This window comes from Rhinatrema bivittatum, chromosome 3 (genome assembly GCF_901001135.1).
Source record: "Rhinatrema bivittatum chromosome 3, aRhiBiv1.1, whole genome shotgun sequence".
NCBI lineage: Eukaryota > Metazoa > Chordata > Amphibia > Gymnophiona > Rhinatrematidae > Rhinatrema > Rhinatrema bivittatum.
In genome coordinates this window covers 249168537-249191711 of record NC_042617.1, presented here as the reverse complement: position 1 = coordinate 249191711, position 23175 = coordinate 249168537, and the positions used below count along the sequence as shown (strand labels likewise).

Below are 23175 nucleotides of genomic sequence, written 5' to 3'. Positions count from 1 at the left end.
CACCACCAGCATTTCTGTATTAAAAGCCTTGGTCAAATGGTGGCCAGTTTGTAACTGCAATCTATTGCCTCTCCTTAGAGGTATACAAATTTAGGTCCTTACCATATAGATCTTGTGGTGCAGAATCTGATTATCTATGGAAGACAATTGAGGAATGCTTAAGAAATAAACATGTATAATAAAGTTACTAGCCCACACATCCAAAACATTTGTGGTCAAATTATCTTTATTACAACACAAGGTCTTTAAATACAGGATTTCTAGTTATGCTTTCACCAAATATTTTATACTATCTCGTATAGCAAGGAGTGCTAAAGTATGTTATATCAATTCTGATATACACTGTGGTGTATATAAAGACATGCCTTAGTGCTCTCTGCTTTAACATTTTGAAACCAGAAACCCTGAGCTGCTCAGTTTCTGACAATACACATCAAACGATACCTGATTAACCCCTCACACCCTCCCATTGCCCACATCAGATTCTGCGCACACAGAACCTCGCTCAAACCCCTACACCCTTACCAAAATGCTCATAATAGCAGCAGATATTTTTCCATGGCAAAGACCTCACCCCATCTGCAGCTGTATTTCACTTGCATCTAAACATACCCTATCCACATGCTTCACACATATTCCCAAAGTATACTGCCACACAACAGGACTGGCAACAACCCTTGCTCCTTCTCATGTATTCATCCAATGCCCACACCAGTTCACCCACACTCCAAACCATGCTGCTGAGCCGCCTACCTGCACCCCCCCCCCCCAAACAAAGATGTCCTGTCTTAAAATAATCAAACTCAAAGCAGATACTTCCCAACTGCCACAAATCTGACCTGGCAAATGTCTTGTTTTCATCACCACATTTTCCTGACCAGCAGCACAACTCATACCCACTGCAATACCCATTTACATTTTAATTTTATTTATATTCTACCTGTCAGGTACTTCAAAACAGATTACATTCAGGTACAGTAGGTATCTGACATAGACCTGGTCTGAGCAGGCACTTTTCCACACTCTGTCCATCAATGACACAGATTTGCACCACACCCCTGTTTTTGTCCACACCAGGCAAAAAGCCAGCCACATTTTAATCTTCCTCTCACATGCTCAACCAGCAAAGACCTGGCCAGGCCAGTCTATCCCACTCTCAACCCCCATGTACCAGTCTCACTCAAAAACATTACAGATGCAGTTTGGATAGGTAGTCTCACTCTCATATCATCACTGCAAATCCATATATGATGCTGCATTCCAAGAGTGACATCACTGCATTTTTAGGACAAATACTGCATAATTTTCTCTATTTGCAAGGATATAGTGCTATAATTTAGCACTAAATATCCACATAAAAGGAGATGGACAAACATTTTCTTTTAGTTGACTAGAGTTAACCAAGTGGATGTGCTCCAAGAACACACAGACATTCAAGTGTTTTTATATTTCGTTAAAAAAAAAAGTGTTTAATAGGGCAGACTGTGTTTTATAGAGAGATTTAGAACTCCTTTTACAATACATGATCAAATAAACATTTTAATTTCTTCAAAATATACACATACAACACTTCACTTATAGTGCAGACATTTCAATTAAGTTATACACCCCCCAAGAATACCTTAACAAATAAACCAAACTAAAATACAGACTAGATATACAGTATGTTTTAGCAAGTGAGAAATGATAATTATGACAATTTAATTTGCTGGTACTATGTAGTTCCGGTTAGCAAGAGACACAGGAAAGTTAGTAAACAAATTGAAGGTAACACCATTTTTATGGTCGAACCCTAAAATATTCTGTCTAGCTTTCAAGAGATGCAACCTCTCCAACACTCCTCCTGGAGAAGTGTAAAACTTTAGTATAAAAGCATTCCTGTCAGCAGCAAATTTTTCTTTCTTTTTGTTATCACAAAGAATAAAACTGAAACAAGTCAAAAGAAGCTGGTTTTGAGTTTAATGGTTGGAGCGGTGTGAACGGTGGGTGTTGGCTGCCTCGCTGCAGCTTTAGCTTTGCTGGCCTGGCTTGCTCGCACCGCAGTCTCTAGCCGCATTTTCAGCTCTGGTGCAGCTCCCATTACTGTCTTGAAAGCATGTGGGTACAGGGGACCAATGCGCATCAGATCCTGCAGCGCAAACTCGTGAAGGCCTTTTGATGCTGTAGAAGCTGATGCAAAAGCATTTTCATCCAACAAATAAGAGATCAGAGTTGGGACAAGAAGAGCCAGCAGCTGAACTCCTGAAAATGGATAAAAATCACAGTAATTCAAAGTTGGTTGATATTTATGTGTGTGGAAAATGAAGGAGTTATTTAATGTGAAGAATTTTGAAATGAGATAGAAATTAGTAGAACAATGATAATCATTAATGTAGTGTGATTGGCTTGTCATAAGGCCTATAAGTTCTGAGAATAAATATGCCATTTTCCTTAGCTTGCCTAATAACGAGAAACAAGTCATGAGATCATATATATTTGCGAGGAGTTAAACATGAGGCTAACTGTGCAGATATCAGGGAAAACAGGTGTTCAGTAAGCTAACCGCACCTAACTGTTGATGTGGCTAGAATATAGTGGAAGCCTCAATAAATAAGAACATAAGGCAGTAGCCAAGAAAAGAAACTAGGATATAGATCAAGAAAATTAGCATAAAAAAGACCAAAGTCAGACAGACTAATTAGATCAGAGAAAGAACAGATCACAGGAAAAACTTGTCAGACATTACAGTGGTTACTGGAGTGACTGATAACCTGTTCCTGATCTCCAGCACTGTTTCTAGGATTGCCAACTACCCAGTTTTGGAGCAGAGAGCCAGGTTTTCAGGAATGCTGTGCAGCGTCCAGTCAGACGAACTGACCGGACACTAAAAATTGAGTTTTGCAGGTGGTTCCTCCTCTTCCCCAGTCTCCTAGTTACAGGGAGAGAAAGGCAGGGTTGAAGCCTTTCAGAGAAGAGTTGTGTTGTATTCCTGTCCCCACCTCTTGTCTTATGCTGTGATTGGACAGCTTAGGGAGAGAAGGTGGGGCACAGCAGAGTCCTCAGCAACCTGTGACTCTACAGATTTCTGTAGCAATGGCCCTCCTGATTCCCCCCTCCCCTCACAACATGCTGTGTCAAGATCCAAGAGAAGGGCTGCAGTGAGCCAGCCAAGAGATACAGGCACAGAGGAGAAGGGAATGGACAGACAGATGGAGGTACAGGTTGAGGAGAGGGGAGAGACAGAGGGGACAGAGACAAAAGAAGAGGGAAGGGGAGATATATTCATGGGAAGCATGGTAGAGTTGAGATATAGAGGGGGTCATGGACAGAGGGAATGGGTCACAGGGTCTCTTGCTCAGTCCAGCCAACAGCTGCAGCTGTCTGGGAAATTGCTTTATAGGCTTAACCTTCCTCCCTCAGGAATTTACCTGATGTCAAACAAAAACATACAGTGTACTGCAGTGACCCCCTTTCCCCTCTCTGCCCATGCCTATACCCCTTTCCTGGCCCTTTCCCTGCCCAGCACTCCCTGCCCTGAACCCAGTCTCCATCCCCCCCCCCCCCAACCAGCCTATTATCTCACAGCTCCCTTCAGGTCTATTGTTGGGCTGCCCAGTGCCTTGAGCAATGTAGTTAATATAGATAATATGGCTGACGTGGGGGGGGGGGGGGTGGGCTGGCAGTACCTCAATGACTTGATTAGCCACTTGGGCCAGCAACCACATAGAGGCTAAAAGAAAATTAGGTCTTACCTCCGATAATTTTCGTTCCTGTAGTACCAAGGATCAGTCCAGACTCCTGGGTTTTGCCTCTGCACCAGCAGGTGGAATCAGAGCCAAACTTAGCAGGCTCCGCATATATACCAGGGTGCCACTCACAGCCTTTCAGTATAATGTAATGTCAAAGCAGAAAACCCTGAACTGAACACTAACTAAAAACCCCCGGGAGATTAACCGGAGAACCCTGGGCTCACTGACCCCAACGAGGGCCCCTGTCCCAAAAGAGAACCAAGCATATAGCAACTGATCTGTGTAAAGAAATCCTCCAATATCCTTGCAATTAACAAACTAAACCAGCGGATTCTCCGAAACCGAGAAATTATTGAGGGCAGGACTCTGGACTGATCCTTGGTACCACAGGAACGAAAATTATCGGAGGTAAGACCTAATTTTCTTTTCCCTGTATGTACCGGATCAGTCCAGACTCCTGGGATGTACCAGAGCTGAGATTACTTGGGATGGGATCCGGAGAGGCCCGCTCTTAAAACGCCTGCTCCGAAATTGCCTTCCCATGAACCCTGGACATCCAGACGATAATGACGTGCAGAAGTATGCAAGGATTTCCAAGTTGCAGCCCTGCAGATCTCCTGCGGAGAAATCTGCATACACTCCGCCCAGGAAGCCGCCTGGGAACGCGTCGAATGGGCCTTGAGACCCTGCGGGACAGGTTTACCACATAGTAAATATGAGGAACCTATGGTCTCCTTCAACCAGCGAGAAATGGTGGTCTTGGAAGCCATATTACCCCTTTTTGGACCCTGAAAGAGCACAAAAAGGTGATCCGATAATCAAAAGTCTAGTCACCTCCAAGTACCATAGAAGAGATCTACGGACATCCAACTTCTTCAGCTCCCTTGACCCTGGATCTGCCCTCGGAAGATCCCCAAAGGCAGGAAGATCCACCGAATGATTCAAGTGAAACGAAGAAACCACTTTCGGGAGAAATGAGGGAACCATGTGCAGCGTAACCCCCGCTTCCGAGATCTGCAAGAAAGGCTCTCTACAGGACAAAGCCTGAAGCTCTGACACTCGTCTGGCAGACGAAATTGCCACCAGGAACACCTTCTTTAAAGTAAGGTCCTTAAGGGTTGCCCTTTTTAGAGGCTCGAAAGGAGGAGCACACAGAGCCTTGAGAACCACATTCAGATTCCAGGAGGGGCACAGAAACATCAAGGGCGGATGCAGCTGAGACGCCCCCTTCAGAAAACGGTTCACATTGGGATGCGCTGCCAGGGGCCTTCCTTTGAGAGACCCCCGAAACCAACCAAGAGCCGCTACCTGCACCCTCAGAGAACCACAGGATAGACCTTAAGCTAGACCATCCTACAGAAAAGCCAAAATAGCTGAAACGGATGCCCGGGTAGCGTGAAGTGAACGCTCAACGCACCACAATTCGAAGACCTTCCACAGGAGTACGTACGCCAATGAAGTTGACTTCTTACGCGATCTCAACAAAGTAGAAACCACCGCGTCAGAATAGCCTTTGCTCTTCAGACGACACCTTTCAAAAGCCATGCCGCTATACAAAAGCGATCTACCTGATCGAAACATACGGGACCCTGATGGAGGAGATCTGGAAGGTCCGGAAACCGCAGCGGTCGCTCCACAGCTAGGTTGAGGAGATCCGCAAACCAGATCGTCGTGGCCATTCGGGAGCCACCAGAATGACCTCGTATGAGCTTCGATGCACTGAAGTATTCTGCCGATCAGGGGCCAAGGAGGAAAGACATGCAGAAGAACTGAGGCGGGCCACGGTAATGCCAGGCCGTCCACCCCTTCTGCCCCGTTTCTCTTCGGTGGGCAAAAAAACTTGGTGCCTTGGCATTCTGAAACATCGCCATCAGGTCCATGGCTGGCATGCCCCATCTGTCGCAGATGAGTTGGAAGGCCTTGTCTGACAGTTCCCACTCTCCTGGGTCGAGATGATGGCGGCTCAAGAAGTCGGCGTGAATATTGTCGACCCCTGCTATATGGGACGCCGCTATACTGGATAGGTGCTGCTCTGCCCACAGGAACAGCAGGCGCAGCTCGAGGGCCACCAGTTGACTTCTGGTTCCACCTTGACGGTTGATGTGGGCCACCGTTGTCGCGTTGTCCGAGAGGACCCTGACCGACTTTCCCCGGATCAGGAATGAAACGCCTGAAAAGCCAGACGCACCGCCCTGGTCTCCAGCCGATTGATCGACCAGCGCGCCTCAGTCGCGGACCAGCTGCCTTGAACCGACTTCCTTAGACACACCGCTCCCCAACTGCGGAGGCTCGCATCCGTGGTGACCACCGTCCATTCGGGAGCCTCCAGGGGCACTCCCCGGAGAAGATTGGTTGGGGAGAGCCACCACCCGAGGCTGAGACGAGCCGTCCTTGTCAACGATAACGGGAGATAAAATTGTTCTGACACCGGGCTCCAACGGGAGAGCAACGCGGACTGTAAGGGTCGCATGTGCGCGAAAGACCAGGGCACCAGGGGCAGCGTTGAAAACATGGAACCGATCATCTGTAGATAATCCCAAACTGTTGGCGGTTGTTTCAGGAGTAAAGACCGCACCTACCCCTGCAATTTGCGGCAATGCTCCGACGAAAGAAATACCGCCCCTTGGCGAGTATTGAACAGCGCTCCCAAAAACTCCAGAGACTGAGAGGGACTGAGATGACTCTTCGCACTGTTCACCATCCAGCCTAGGGAATGCAACAACTGCATTACTCGAGTGATCGCCGACCAACAGAGGGACTCGGACTTCGCCCGAATCAACCAATCGTCCAAGTATGGGTGTACCAGCAATCCTTCCCTCCGAAACTGTGCCGCCACGACCACCATGATCTTGGTGAAGGTTCAGGGAGCTGTGGCCAGCCCAAAGGGCAAGGCCTGGAACTGGTAGTGCTTCCCCAGGACGCAGAACCGGAGATGCCTCTGGTGATCCTCCCTGATCCCGATGTGAAGGTAAGCTTCCGTGAGATCCAGGGATGCCAGGAATTCCCCCGGCCGCACTGACGCTATGATGGACCGTAACGTCTCCATGCGAAAACACGGGATCCACAGATATCTGTTGACACCCTTGAGATCCAGTATGGGTCGGAAAGCTCCGTCCTTTGGCACGACGAAATAAATGTAGTGTCCTCTTCATTGTTCCTGAGGCAGGACCGGCAAGATTGCTCCCAAATCGAGCAACCTGTCCAAGGTCAGTCGAACCGCTCGACGCTTGTCTGCATTTCCGCAAGGAGAAGGGAAGAATCGTGGACGGGGCTGACGCGCAAAATCTAAGGTGTAGCCGTATTTTATCACCGAAAGTACCCATTGATCCAACGTTATCCTGGCCCATTCCTCGTAGAAGAGACACAATCTGCCCCCTACCCTGGGTACCAAGGAATGAGCCATCCGTCCATCATTGTGCGGGCTTAACACTGGAAGAGGACTGGGAGGAACCAGGCCTGCCAAAATGCCTGCCCCAAAAGGACTGAGCCTGATGTCCCCGTCCCCCCTGAGCGAAAGGAGGAGGAAGAGGAAAAAGTACCTGGGCGCGAGGCACGAGTCCTCCGACTGCCCCTGAAACGAGACCTAGAGGAGAAGGAGGACCTGGAACGTGATCTGTCCTCCAGAAGACGATAGCCTTTATTCTCCCCCAGTAGCTGAATCATATCATCCAACTCCTTTCCGAACAGCAGCTTACCCTTAAACGGCAAGGAGCCCAGTTTGGACTTGGACGCACCGTCCACCGACCAGTTCTGCAACCACAGAAGCCACCGCATGGAGACTGCCGAGACCATGGAGCGTGCAGAGGTTCGCAACAGATCATACAGGGCGTCCGCCCTGTAGGCCACTACCGCCTCCAGGCATCCGGCCTGTCAAGCTTCCTCTTCCGACAGGCCCTCATTGGCCAGGAGCTGTAGGACCCAGCATAGCCCGGCTCTGAGCGCGAAATTACTGCAAATTGCTGCCCGGGCCCCTAGGGCCGAGACCTCAAAGATCTTCTTCAATTGAATCTCCAACTTCTGATCCTGGAGATCCCTCAGAGCTGTGGTACCCGTGACTGGGATGGTAGTGCGCTTCGTGACCGCTGACACAGCTGTGTCCACCTTAGGAACCCGCAGGACTTCCAAAGCATCCTCCGGTAGTGGGTAAAGCTTGTCCATTGCCTTCGAGACCTTTAACCCCATGTCCGGGGTGTCCCATTCCCGAAACAGCAAATACGTAGCTGAAAAATGGAAGGGGAAGGTCGTAGGGGGGCCACTCAGGCCCAACACCGGATCCATGGAGCCTATCAGAGACTCTTCTGGAGGAGTGGCGATCCCTAACTCCTCCAGGATTGCTGGTATGAGGGGTCCCAGTTCGTCCCTACAGAATAGCCAGATGACCCTGGGATCGTCGCCCTTGAAAGTCTGACTCTGTTGCTTGTGAGTTGGCGACGGATCCCCGTCTCCCTCTACCCCCCTCGGGGGTGGGGATGGACCCTCCAAGTCCTCCTGGTCTGATGTATCCTCCGACGTATCCGGATCCTCCTGTGGGGGAAGGGCCCTCAGGGACCTCTTCGCCCGCGGCACTTCGGTCGGGGCTCCCCGCTGGGGGCGTACCTTATTCGCTGTGTGTGGCCCCTCGGGTCCACTTGCTGAAGCTGAGGACCGTTTGCGTGTCTTACGGGCTTTAAAGGCCCTGTGCATGGCCAAATTGAACTCTGAAGAAAAAGAGGAGCAGGAGACATCTGAATCTGAACCAGTGACGTCCCCTGCTCCGTTCCCCGAGGGTCCCGCAGGTGAAGCCGGCCACGGGAGGGACCGCTGAGGGGACAGGGGGGGCGGCGAATTGCTGCCCCCCCCCGATATCCCCGCCGCGATCGGGATCAATAATGGGACCGCGCCAAAATGGCGGCTCTTGCCTCACTTGGTTGCCCTGACTTGGGGGGAGGCACGGAGGAAGGCCCGACTGAGACGGCCATGGTGCCCCGCTTCACTACCGCCCCCCGCAAGGCTCCCGAGGAGGGTCCCTCATCGCCAGGGATGCAGGCTGAACAAAGCCCATCCCTGGACAGCTGCGCGCGCCGACCCGCAGGCCGCACAGGCCGCGCCATGTGGCATCGCGGATTGGCCCGCAATGCCTCGCTAGAAAAACACGAAAAAACAACCAAAATATACGTCGGAACGCAGCCCCGCCTCAAGGAGGAGAAAAAAAACGCTGGACCACCGCTGCGAGAAGAAAAGGAAACTGGCTTACCTCTCTTTTTCTATTTTTTTTTTTTTTAAGCGACGCTGTCCCTCGGCGAGTGCTGAAACAGCCTGGTTGGGGTGAGTGAGCCGGGCTCCCCGGTATCCACAATGGTGGCATGTAGCACTGGTGGCCAGCCTCCTGATGAGGTGTGTTAGAGCCCCCTGGGCCTGGCACTCTGGGCAGTTGCTTGCCTCTTCTGATAGCCCTGGTTCTCCCTTCATTTCCCTTTTCCCTGCCCAGCAAGCTTTAGACCTTCTGAGATCATGTGTGAGAGAGATAGCATGTATGAATGACTATGATTGTGTAATAGGGTTAGGGTTATCCATAACATGCAAATTTTCTCTCATGCATATTCACCGTGGATATCCTGAAAACCCGACTGGCTGGTGGGTCACCAGGACAGGGTTGGGGACCACTGAGCTATAGGTTCAATTAATTGAAAGCCATGCTATCTGTAGACTATAGCTCAGAGGAATTTATTTTAACAAAAATATCAAATGTCAATTTTTCTCAAACCACAACAAAACATACAACATTGCATGGAAGAGTAATAAGCTGCTAAGTATTCATTAAAGATCATTTCAACAACCATGGGGGCATATATTCAGAAGGAATCTAGTTAGCTAAGAAGTTAGCTAAGTCCATGGCATTTAAAATTTCTTCATGCTGCGCAGCTAAATAGTTTCACCAGGTGGCTATATTTAGCTGCTCAATTTGCTGGCCTTTTGGTAGACAGTAAGGTCAGGGAACAAAAGTTAACTGGCAAGCACTAGGTGCAGCTATAACTGGCTTAAAACCAACCAGCTATGTTTTAGTCGGCTAAATTTAAGCCTATGTTAAGCCATAACCTAGCAGCTAGATTGGGGATGAAATTTTTTCTAAGATGGCAGGCTAACTTGGCTGCTCAGTCATGGGCTGTTGGCCCATATATGTATAAAAAACAGATAGATGGAAACTATATTGATATTAATCTACTTAATTCAGATAAGACTAAAACTTAACTTCATGCAAAATTATTTTCATTTCTACAAATCATAGGAGGTAGTTTTCAAAAGATTTTATGCTTGTAAATGCACTTTTGGCCCGATTTTAAAAGAGCCACGTGCATAAAAAACGGGGGTTAGGGAGAGGAGATGACGTCATCAGACTGGGCAGCAGCCTAATCTCAGAGCTCCTCAGGCCAGAGTAAGAATTCCATAAATATCCCAGGCATCAATAGCATTATTGCGCTAAGATTCACAGCACAACTAAAGCAGTACCGACAGATGTCTGTGGACTTTCAACATTTCTCCTATAAGAAAATGGAGATAGAAAAGGAGGCGATTCCGGACAAGATGGCGGAGGAAGAGGGCCTAGTCTCGGAGATCAACCCAACTGGGCCTCATGAACTGTCTGATACGGAAGCTCCAACATGCTCGGAATTTCGCAGTTGGTTCTGTGAGATCAGGCAAGATCTGAAAGCTTACAAACAAGAAATAATGGAACTGATCAATGATATAAAAGAAGATATCTCAGACTTGGGGAGACGGGTGGATGAAAATGAAACCCAGGTCGATGCTCAAGCAGAGGAAATGGCGCATCTCCGCAGTGATTGTGCATCTCTGAGAGCGGACTTGTCCTCAACACTAGAAAAACTTGAAGACATAGAAAATAGAACACGGCGCTCCAATCTCCGCATTTGTGGACTGCCAGAGACCATGGACTTTTCAAACACGGAATCCGTGATCCAACAAATCTGTTTATTTTTTCTCACCCACACATCACCGCCATTGGATCTAATGGCCTTAGATATTGAAATTGAGCAGGCCCACCGCACGCTGGGCAAGAGAAATGACCACAAACAATGAGATATAGTAACCTGTTTCCACAGCTTTGCGATGAAGGAAAGAATATACAACATAGCTCGCATTCAGGAGGAATTGAATTAGCAAGGGACTCCTATCTCCTTTTCAGATATTTCTCCACTCACTCTGCGCAAATAGCAAGAGATGCACCCAGCCACATTACAACTGCGAAAGGACAATATCTGCTACAGATGGGTTTTCCCATTTGGGCTATGGTTTGCCATCCAAGGAGTTACTTACAAGGTAAAGAACATCTTAAAGCAAATGAGGCCTTTATTAAAGCAGGGCTGGTACCGATTTCCTTAGCTCCAGCTGCGCAGGGCGGAGTCCAGTTAAGAGACGACTCACGAAGATGGCAGCGTGTCGGGAAAAGTGGCAGCCGGCTCAAGAGAAATTTGGATGGTAACACCACTACAGCAATTGCTGGAACATGAAGGAGTTAATAATGAACTCTCTCTGGTTCACTATTTGACCCGCAAGGGTGAATTCCAAAGCTGAGTTCATGATCTTGTGTTTCTTTTTGGCAGTTCAGACGACAAACTTTTCTTTTTTTTATTACCAGGGAACTTATTGGCTTTGCCTTATATGATCAGACTAAGATTCATTTGATTTTCAGGCAAAAAAGATATATCTGGCCGGGGGAGGCTCCCAGACGGCCGTTGACCTCCTCCATACAGACATATGGGCCTATGAAGCTGCTTAAGTAGGCCATGTAGGGTTCATGTTGGGGAAGGGAAAGGTAGGGGGGTAGGAAAGACCCAGCATACTGTTACTTAATAATGATAAGAGGCCTGACTAAAATCGTAGCCAACAATGATGCACGATATACTGAATGTTTCTTTGTTTTCAGTTGAAAGGTGTGGATGCTCTCTGGAGGTACTCCCTAAATATAGCAGTGCACTATAGCTTTTAATGTAATGGTTTCAATTAAGGTTATGTCTCTCAATGTTAAAGGCTTGAACTCTTGTGGGAAGCGGAAACTGCTTTTTAATGACCTCCAAATTCAACAGATCATAATTGCAATGCTCCAGGAAACACCTAAAAACTAGGTATGAGCTGCTAATGTACAACTCCCTATATCCAAAGCAATACTGGGCACCCTGTTCTAAGGAAATCAAATATATTGGAGTAGGCATTATTTTTAATAAAGATTTCACCTTTGACTTAAAGTGCATTAGGGACCCTAAGGGCTGATACATTATCCTTATTATAGCAGTCGAAAAGGAGGCTTTTACCTTAGTTTCTATCTATACCCCCAACACCCAGCAGGAAAAGCAAGTTTGCTTACCGTAAACGGTGTTTCTGTAGATAGCAGGATGAATTAGCCATGCTGTCATGGGATCTGTCAATCAGGTCCGGGAGGCGGAGCTTGTGAAAGCAGAGATCAGAGCTTTGCTCTCTGCGGTTGCGCGTGTGTTCCCGAGCAGGAAAGTAACGGAATCTCCTCAGTCTGTGATTAAGCCTTAGTGTAGTCGAAGACTTGGTGACTGCCAGGGAGGAGGGTGGGTCAGCATGGCTAATTCATCCTGCTATCTACGGAAACACCGTTTACGGTAAGCAAACTTGCTTTTTCCCGTCGATAGCAGGGCTGAATTAGCCATGCTGTCATGGGAGTCCCAAGCTCCCGATCACGTTGTTTTGATATATATGCTTGTATGTGATCTTTGACAGTGTGGCAGTCACCGTGGATAGGAGGATAGAGATTGCAGGATTGCTTGCCCTATCTTCGCATCCGTGGCTGCTTGTTGATCAAGGCAGTAATGAGATGTGAAGGTATGGAGCGATGACCATGTAGCTGCCTTGCAAATGTCTATGGGTTGCACATTCCTTAGGTGTGCCAATGAGGCTGCTACTGCTCTGAGTTGGTGAGCTTTCGGCTGTGAATGTAGTGTAGTTTCTGTTTATGGTAACAGAATTTGATGCACTGTGCTATCCAGCTGGAGATGGTGCGTTTAGCCACTGGTAATCCAGGTGCCTTTGGGTCAAAGGAGAGAAAGAGTTGAGAAACACGGGAGTCCGAGTTTGTCCTTTCTTTGTAGTATGCTAAAGCTCTTTTACAATCTAGTGTGTGCAGTAGTTTTTCCCTATCATTTGCATGAGGTTTAGGGAAAAAGGTAGGTAATTCCATGGTCTGATTGAGGTGGAATTGGGAAACCACTTTTGGTAGGAAGGATGGGTGAGTTTGGAGAACTACCTTTTGGTGATGAAATTGTAAATATGGAGAATAATGGACCAAGGCCTGTAATTCACTAACTCTTCGTGCCGATGTTACTGCAACCAAGAATACCACTTTCCATGTGAGGTATTTAATATGTGCCGAGTCCATGGGTTCAAATGGGGAAAGCATGAGCTGTTCTAGAACTATGTTGAGGTTCCATGGAACTGGAGGCTTAGAGATCGGAGGATGAATGTGAGTTAGCCCCTTAATGAAGCAAGATAGTAAGGGGTGATTGGATATAGGAATATTGTTGACTGGTCTATGATATGCCCCTATGACACTGAGATGAACTCTGATGGATGATGTTGCTAGACCAGCTGCATATAGTGTATGAAGATAATCAATGAGCAATTCAGGTGAGCAGTCCAATGGTGGTACACCTTTGGAAGTGCACCAGGTAGAGTAACGTTTCCATTTATAGCTGTAATTTTTTCTTGTCGAGAGTTTCCTGGATTCTAACAAAATGAATTGTACTGAGGTGGAAACTCCCTGTTCTGTTAGAAAGAGCCTCTCAATCTCCACGCTGTCAAGTGGAGAGATGAGTGTAGCGGGTGTAGAAGCGTCCCTTGACCTTGGCAGAGATCCTGGCGATTCGGTAATCGAATTGGATCCATGATGGATAGTCGGAGAAGGAAACTGTACCACGGTTGCCTCGGCCAAGCCAGGGCTACGAGTATCAGTTGAGCTTTGTCTGCAATGCATTTCTGAATTGTCCTTGTTATGAGTGGTATGGGAGGGAAAGGCGTATACGAGGCCTGTCGTCCACGGGATGAGGAAGGCATCTTGAGCGATCCTGAATTGGCTTGGTCTTATCGAGCAGAATTTGGGAACTTGAGCATTGATCTCTGTTGCAAAGAGATCTATTGAAGGTGTCCCCCACTGCATGAATATGTCTTGGGTTATTTCTGTATTGAGTGCCCATTCGTGAGGATGAAAGATGCGGCTTAGCTTGTCCGCTCTTGTGTTTGCAACTCCTGGTAGGTAAGTTGCCTGGAGATGTATGCAATTTCAGTGAGCATGTTCGAAGATTGTCAAGGTCTCCTTGCAAAGGGACCACGAACCGGACCCTCCTTGTTTGCTGATGTAAAATATTGCGACTTGGTTGTCCGTGTAGATCATGACCCTGCGTCCTTTCAGGTGGTCTTGGAACACTCATAATGCATTGCGAATTGCTCTGAGTTCCAGTAAATTTATTTGCAGGTTCTGTTCTGAGATTGTCCATAACCCTTGTGTTTCGTAAATGTCGAGGTGTGCACCCCAGCCCTTGCGAGACACATATGTGGTTAATACTGCGTTGTGAGGAGGGGAACTGAACAATGCTCCCTTGGATAGGGTGGAGTTTAGGAGCCACAATGTTATGTCTTTCCTCATCTCGGAGGTCAACGATACCTTCTGTGTCAATGGTTGCGAGTGCTGTTTCCATTGACGTTTCAAGCCGCATTGCAGGCATCTCATGTGTAGCCTGGTATTGGGAACCATGAAATTCGTCGCTGCCATGTGGCCGAGGACTACTAAAACCTGTCTCGCTGAAGGTCTCTGAGTATGGTTCAAGGTATGTAACAGAAGACGGAATTGTGATATTCTGTCGCTTGGTAGGTATGCCCTGTTGCACATAGTGTCCAGGCATGCTCCTATCAACTATAACTGTTGTGTTGGTTATAGGTGTGATTTCTGAAAATTGATCACCAATCCTAATTCTTGCAAGCATTGTATCACTCGATGGGGATGCTCGAGTAAGATGTTTGGAGTTGGGGCGATTATGAGCCAATCGTCCAGATTTGGAAAGATGATTATACTTTGTTGTCTGAGATGAGCCATCACCACTACCATGCATTTGGTGAACACCCTGGGTGCAGCCAATAGTCCAAAGGGGAGAACTTTGTACTGGTAGTGTTGATGCCTGTAGTGAAAGCATAGGTAACGCCACGAGGATGGATGGATTGGAATGTGTGTGTAAGCATCCTTGAGGTCTATGGAACACATCCAATTGTTGGTTTGAATCAGAGGAAGGACTGATTTCAACGATACCATTTTGAATTTCTCTTTGGTGAGAAATTTGTTCAGTTTCCTTAGGTCTAGGATGGGGCGAAGGCCACCCGACTTCTTGGGTATGAGGAAGTATGGGGAATAAAATCCTACTGATTGGGTCCCTGGGTAAATTTGGCGAATTGCTGCTTGTTTGTGAAGCAATTTCTTCCCCCAGTTGTGGTTGGAAGTTGTGAATCTTGAAAGTGGAAAGATGAGGTAATATGGGTTTTGTGACAAATTGGAGTTGGTAGCCGTGACGTACTATCTCCAAAACCCATTGATCGGATGTTATTCTCTCCCAAGCTGTCAGGCAGGAATGAATCCTGCCGGGTGGTGCTTGATGTTGTGGTGGTGGCTGGGTAACTAAAAAGATGAAGTCGCTTTCACTGCAGTAGCCGGTTGTGCCTGCTGTCTCTGATTACGTGGTTTACCTCTATGATGGTTTGAGGTATTCTGTTGTGGAGCAGGACGCTGGTACGCAGGGTAAGTATGTGTACGAAAGGACTGGTAAGATCTGTAGGGTCTCCTGGCATAGGATTGCCTACGAATAGATCCAATATAATGACGTGTGGTCGAATAGTTAGGATGTGATGTTAATGATTGTACTGCTAGAGCTTCTTTCTTTAGTTTACCCACTGTGTCCTGAAATCGTTCTCCGAACAGGTTATCTCCTGTACATGGGAGGTTCGTTAGTTTCTCGTGCAAATCTTCACGTATGGAACTTGAGCGTAACCATGCTAGTCTGCGGGCTGCAATGGCTGTTGCCGATGCCCTAGACGATGTTTCATATGCTTCATAGATTGACCTCAAAAGGTGACGAAAACACTCCTCCATGTCATGAAGAGGCGGAGATACCTTTTATAGCTTGTATGCACTCATATAGGTATTGTACCATGTAGAATTGATGGTGCATAATTTGGGCATTCAACATTGAATTATGGTATATTTTCCTTCCAAACTCATCCAAATATTTGTTGTCTTTGCCTGGTGGGTATGAGGAATGTGACTTTGTTTTCTTAAATCTTTGCATCGCTGACTCTACTACAATTGAAGCATGAGGTAATTGTGGAACAGAGTACGATGATGTTTTCCTCATACGGAATTTTATGTCCGTTTTTCTGGAAACTGCTGCGATTGCGTAAGGTGTTTCCCAGGATTTCTGTAAGACTGAATGCAGGAGCTCTTGTGGTGGAAGAGATGTTGGTTCCCCTGGAGTGTCAAAAACTTTTTAGGAGACCAGGGGTTTCTGACCTAGGGTCTGACTCTTTTTGGACCTCTAGATGCAGTATTGTACCCAATTTTTACAGAAATTTTGGGTATGTAAGGTCTTCTGGAGGGGAATACGGATCCTGAGGTTGTTCCTGTGGATCCAATGGGAATCCCGTAGATGATGGGGATGTTTGCGGTGAAGGAGAATCAAATGATGTATCCTGTTTATAATTTGGTGAAGCTGGTCGGTTTGCTATGGGAGATGTTGGAGGCTCCACCGACTGTTCTCTATTATTCTGCGTCTTATGTTCCGGAGAACTGTCAGCCACAATATTAGTCATTTTGAATGATGACTGAAGAGTTTCATAAAAACCTGCTAAGGATTGGGACAATTGATAAAATGCCTCTTTTATACGAGGGGGCATTATTGTACGATCATCTGGTTCTTGTGACCCACATGCTTTAGGGTGCATTGGTGTGTTCTGAGGTAAAGTAGTGTATACTTTATGGTCTTTCTGTTTTTCGTCGCACATTATGTCCCTCGAATCCTCTGAAGCTGTAGAAGTAGTAGAGGAAGCAACTTGTATTACCTCTCTGTGAGAGAAGGTATTTGAATTTGGTATATGAGATGATTTAGAAGTCGAAGGGCTTACTTCCCATGTTGCACTTCTCTTTGCCGACTTTTTGGGGTGGGAGCGTTGTGAGTGCTTATGATAATAGTGTGACGATGAGTCTGTATGACTTCTCCATGAAGACGGTGATCGTTTTCTACGTTTTATTGTAAACTCTGTCGAATTATCTCTCGAAGAAAGGGAAGTACCCGAACGAGGTGAGGTTATTGATGGAGAGGCTGAAGAAGACCTGTGTGAGGGGCCACGTCTTCGTTTCAACTTATTTTGTAATACATGAGATAGGTGCTCATGTGTCTTATGCTCGGATTTGGATTTATGCGCGGATCTAGACTTGTGCGCATATCTTTCTGTTTCCGTACGCGCAAGAGTGATCGGCGCCGGGCGCACAGGTGGTGTTGGCACTGTGCGCGCAGATGTTGACGGTGCTGTACGCGTAGAGTTTCCTTTGGTTGTGTGCTCAGACGTCTTCGGCGCCTTGCGCGCCCGATGTCTTCGGCACCCTGCACTCAGAAGCCTTCTGCGCCATGCGCGCAGGGTCCTTCGGCATTGTGCGCACAAGTGTCTTCGGCGCCATGCACATAGAAATGTTGTGTGCCGATATTTCTTCAGGCGCCGAAGTGCTATGCGCCGAAACTTTTGTATGTGCATAAGGCGCCTTAGGTGCAGAAGTTTTAGGCGCAGAGATTTTTGGCGCCAATGTGTCCTGCGCCGGCGATTGTGGCACTTTGGATTTTTGAAAATCCGATGGCCTTTGTTGGCTTGCCACCTCCTTACCTCCAAGATTGGAGGACTGAGGATCCCACGATGATGCCCTCTTTTTTGAGGGAGCCGATAAAATCGCAGGACCAGGCGATTAATGAGCCTCCGATGGCTCCGGTGAGGCAAAAAGTTCCTGAAGTCTGTAGGCCCTTTGCTTCAGTGCTCTGGGTGACATCCTCTAGCAAAATTCACAATCTTCCCAATTGTGATCTGGTCCTAGGCATCGGTAACATCGGTCATGGCCATCCGTGACTGACATTACCTTGCCGCACTTACAGGGCTTAAACCCCGATTTTGACATGTTTTTGTTCTGTTAATGCTGAGGAGAAGAACAGCTCCGCATGCGATCCCGTGCGCAGAAAGAACAGACTGAGGAGATTCCGTTACTTTCCTGCGCGGGAACACATGCGCAGCCGCAGAGAGCAAAGCTCTGATCTCTGCTTTGACAAGCTCCGCCTCCCGGACCTGATTGACAGATCCCATGACAGCATGGCTAATTCAGCCCTGCTATCGACGGGAAAGCCTTCTTTCAGAGGCTTGATATCCTCTTTCAATAATCCTCTAGGGCAGAGCTTTCCAAAGTGTGTGTCGGGACACATTAGTGTGTCGCCTGTAGTGTGGAGGTGTGTCGCCCGGTCCACAGGGCCGGCAGAAGCAGGGAACTATAGCAGGAAGATCGGCGGGCAGTGGTGGAGCTTACATCACCACGGCCCGAAGAAGAGGGTCACGTTCACTCTTCCTTCCTGCCTGTGCAGGAGCCGTTGCCGGAGCCGCGTGGGCAGGAAGGAGGAGGAGCATCTGCTGCGTACAGAAGAAGAGCAGCATTAATGGGCCTTTGCGGATCCCACGTCGCGATGGCCCGAGAAGAGGAGGAAACCCGATAGCAGGGCTGCTGCGGATCCCATGTCGCGGCAGCCCGAGAAGAGGAAACCCGATAGCAGGGCCGCTGCAGATCCCATGTCACGGCCAGGGAAGATCAGGGCCTCTGAAGAGCCCATCCTTCGGCAACCCGTGCAGAGGGACAGCATGTGCCAGTGAGAGCCTGTGCTTGAGCAAGAGAGCATGTAGGAGTGAGAGAGCCTGTGTGTGTGAGAGTGAGACAGCATGTGCACGAGAGAGAAAGTATGTATGTATGAGAGAGAGGCATGTGAGAGTGAGAGCTGTGGATGTGTGAGATTGCATGTGAGTGAGAGCCTGTGTGTGTGAGATAGACAGCGTGTGAGAATGAGAACCTGATTGTGTGTTTGAGGGAAGAAGGCAGATGGAGAGAAAAGAAATAGAAAAAAAGACCCTGTAAAAGGAATTGGCAAAAAAAACAAGAAAGGAAAGGTGGAAAAAAAAGCCTGTGACCAACCGATTAGAAAACTAAGATCAGACAGCAAACGTAAAAAAAAAAAATTACTTTTTATTGATTGGCACATGTAATCTTTGGGAATGTGCAAGAGTAGCACTCTCTATGCCGATCTCACAATGTACGAGATCAGCATGGAGGAAGTGGAAGCCTGCAAATATTTATTATGAGAGGTTGTGTTGTGAAACATTTTATGTATATATTTAAGGAAACATACATAAATTGTTGAAATACATTTTGTTCGTTTAACCTTTAACTTCTGGTTTGCTGGTAGACTGAATTACTGTGTCACGAAATTATGTTTGTCTAAAAAGTGTGTCACTAACATGAAAAGTTTGGAAAGCTCTGCTCTAGGGGATCAAAAATTATAGGAGGAGACGTCAATAAAATATTAAATCCTGAACTGGATATATTAGCTAGAGGTGCCAGGGATCTCAGAGGAGGTCACTACGAATTAAAGCAAGTTATTGAATATAACTCACTTGTTGACATCTGGAGGTCACACTTTCTGAGGTCCAGAAACTATACTTTCTATTCCCATCCCCATCAAAAGTACTCATGCATTGATCTCTTATTAATAGATACATATCTTTCTAACAGGGTCTCCCGTACTGATATAGAGACTATAAATTGGTCAGATCACTCACCGATCTGGTGTACCTTGCAGCTAACTGGTCTTTCCAAAGGCAACACATATTGGAAATGAAATGATAATTTGTTGGAGGACACTAATTTTGTTAATAAAATGAAAAATTATTGAAAATTATAAGAAGTCCAATGAAACACCTGACATATCACCAGTAACCATATGGGACTGCTTGAAGGTGGTGATGAGGGGTCATTTTATCTCTCATGCTTCCCACAAGAAGAAGTTGCAGGCTGCAGAGCGCCAAAAACTCTTAGACCAACTGCGCAATTATGAGCAAGCCCATAAACTACAAACTGCTAGCAATTTACACAAACTGCAAAAATGCAGGACTTAAATGGTTGATCTAGACAGAGTTGCAATGTTTTTTTGAGGGCAAAAATAAAGCAGGCAAACTACTAGCCCACAGGTTAAAACAAAAAATTTCCAAAAATAATGTAACCAAGATAAAAGATGACTAGTTGTTAGCATGTTACCCGAACCAAGATATCAGATGTCGATTTTTAGAATTCTATGCCCAATTGTACAGTAAAAACTCAACTATTCTCACAGGGGAAATAGATGACTATTTAAAAAATGCGACCCTCCCAACTCTCACAGAGCAGCAATGCTCTCTTCTCGAGAAATAAATTTCCCCTATGGAAGTACAATATGCAATTCAAAACCTTAAGTCCGGAAAATCTCCAGGGCTTGACGGCTACACAGCCAGATTTTACCAAAAATTTTCTACACAAATAATCCCTACCCTCACAAGGATGTTTAACTCATTACGTGGCCACCATTCATTCTTACCAGATTCTAATATTGCTGGCATTACCATTTTAGCCAAACCGTTCCATATCCTTAATAAATAGCTCTTTGCTAAAATTTTAATAAACAGATTAAGCACAATTATGCCCTCCATTATCCATCCTGATCAAGCTGGTTTTGTCTCTGGTCGAATGGCTGCGGATCACATGCGAAAGACTGCAGTTTTGATATGGTCCAATGCCATTAAACGCTATGCTCTGGCAACCTAGGAAAATGTAGAGAACCTTGGAAATGGTTCCCCCTTCTGTGTCCTCCACACTATAGCTGTGGAAAACATGGAAACACACTCTGATAGGAGACAGGATTTATCATCTAAGTTCCTCACTATATCATAACACCTCCTTTGCTCCCGGTGTAGACGCCACTCTGTTCTTTTATGGAAGCAAAAGGGGATAACTAAGTTTGAACATTTATGGGGGTTGCAAGGTTTTCTAGATTTTAGGGAATTACAATGAAATTATGACCTCCCTCATGAGGCAATTTATGCCTTCACACAACTTAGACATGTCTTACATGACCCCTCTATTATTGTCAATTTACAACAGGGAGTACCGATGTTCGAATCTATGTGTCTGAATGCTGGCAGAATGGGGAAAATTTTATCTAAGATTTATAACCTGCTAAATAAGGATTCCCCCCTCTAAACCTAAACACCTCCTGAATTGTGAACAGGACCTAGGCTGCAAATTGACGGATGAGGACTGGAGGGCATTATATGTGGATGTGAGAAGGGGGTCTTTTCTCAGCTTCCCTGATAGAAACAGCCTATAAACTTCTATTAAGATGGTACCACACCCCGAAGAGCATTCATCGCTTCTCTCCTTCTACTAAAATTGAATGTTGGAAAGGATGCTCAAGGAAAGGCACATATTACCATATGTGGTGGGACTGTCCTCAAATTCAGGCATTTTGGCGGAACATTTTCAATTGGTTGAATGATATATTTGCCCTAACTTTTACTCTGCAACCTGTAAATGCATTACTCAATGTGCAAATCCCAGTGGGTGATCGCTTTGAGCAAATATTGGTACAACAAGCAATAGTAACGTCTAGAAAGTCCTAGCTAAGCTCTGGAGATCTGCACAAGTACCATCCTTTTCTATTTTTCTAGTGAAAATTGATTTCCTATATTGTATGGGAGGAATCTATGCATATAACCATGATTCTGTTGATAAATTTAAGAGAATATGGGTAACATGTTAGATGAAAGGAGAAAAACTCTTAGACCCACAACACTAACTTTAATTTCACCTTTATTTTAATGTAGAAATCCATTACTGAGCTTACATTGAAAGAGGGGATTGCCATTGGAGAGTCAGCATACCTTCAATTATATAAAATTAAGAACTTGCCATGCTGGGTCAGACCAAGGGTCCATCAAGCCCAGCATCCTGTTTCCAACAGAGGCCAAACCAGGCCACAGGAACCTGGCAATTACCTAAACACCAAAAAGATCCCATGCTACTGATCCCTAAGTAAACTTGATTAATAGTTAATGGACTTCTCCTCCAAGAACTTATCCAAACCTTTTTTGAACCCAGCTACACTAACTGCACTAACCACATCCTCTGGCAACAAATTCCAGAGCTTTATTGTGCGTTGAGTGAAAAAGAATTTTCTCAGATTAGTCTTAAATGTGCTACTTGCTAGCTTCATGGAATGCCCCCTAGTCCTTCTATTATCCGAAAGTGTAAATAACCGATTCACATCTACTCGTTTCAAGACCTCTCATGATCTTAAAGACCTCTATCATATCCCCCCCCTCAGCCATCTCTTCTCCAAGCTGAACAGCCCTAACCTCTTCAGCCTTTCCTCATAGGGGAGCTGTTCCATCTCCTTTATCATTTTGGTTGCCCTTCTCTATCGCAACTATATCTTTTTTGATATGCGGTGACCAGAATTGTACACACTTTTTTGGTTTAGGCATTTTCTATTGGGCCATTGGTATACATTATATATTTTTCTTACAAATTCAACATGTACTAGTCCAAATTATGCTGGCTTATTGAACTTATTCAATGATTATGTGGGGAGGGGGAGGGAGAATATAGTTTTGGGGTTAAAACTTTGTATAACACTATAAAACTAGTGAATTAAGATATGACGCTTTCCCGAGGGGATGGCAACTTTACATGTGGTTGCGCAATGTGATAAAATTATAAATGATAAAAAAAAAAAAACAACAACAACCCGGGGGTTATGCGTGCACTGCGCATATTTTAGAATGGGCCCGGCCATGCGTGTAACTCCTGTTACGAGCTGAAGCGCCGGGCTCTGCAAAAGGGGCGGGCTGGGGTGTGTAGTCTGGGCAGGGAAGGATGGGGCAGGGTGTGGACTGGGACAGCACCCTTAGATGCTGTCCCGGGGAAGCACGCGCCGGCAGCTGGTGCACACATTTTATAAAATTGGCGTGTCCATGTGCATGCACCGGGAACAGCGCACACATGGACATGCACACAGGTCTTAAAATTGACCCCTTTTTGCGCCTAAATGGGCTTTTGAAAACTGCCACTTTTATACACAACCCCTCTGAAAATTCACTCTAAGAATTATTAAAAGGTTTGTGTGCGTAAATGGGCTTTTGAAAATTGCTATAATATACAAAAGAAAATTATTCCTCACCTGCTAATTTTCGTTCCTGTAGTACCAAGGATCAGTCCAGACGGTGGGTTATGTCCCCTGTCCAGCAGATGGAGTCAGAACAAAAGCTCGAGAGGGGGAGG

General features: G+C 46.3%; 1 protein-coding gene across 1 annotated transcript in view; it reads right to left on the bottom strand.

Annotated features, from left to right (window-relative positions):
- Window positions 1-220: 220 nt before the first annotated feature.
- The window catches only part of HEATR5B (HEAT repeat containing 5B), a 571627-nt gene continuing 548672 nt past the window's right edge, over window positions 221-23175 (bottom strand). The window contains 1 exon segment of the mRNA XM_029594411.1: window positions 221-2241. Coding sequence (XP_029450271.1) covers window positions 1937-2241 — 305 coding nt within the window. The 3' untranslated portion in view covers window positions 221-1936.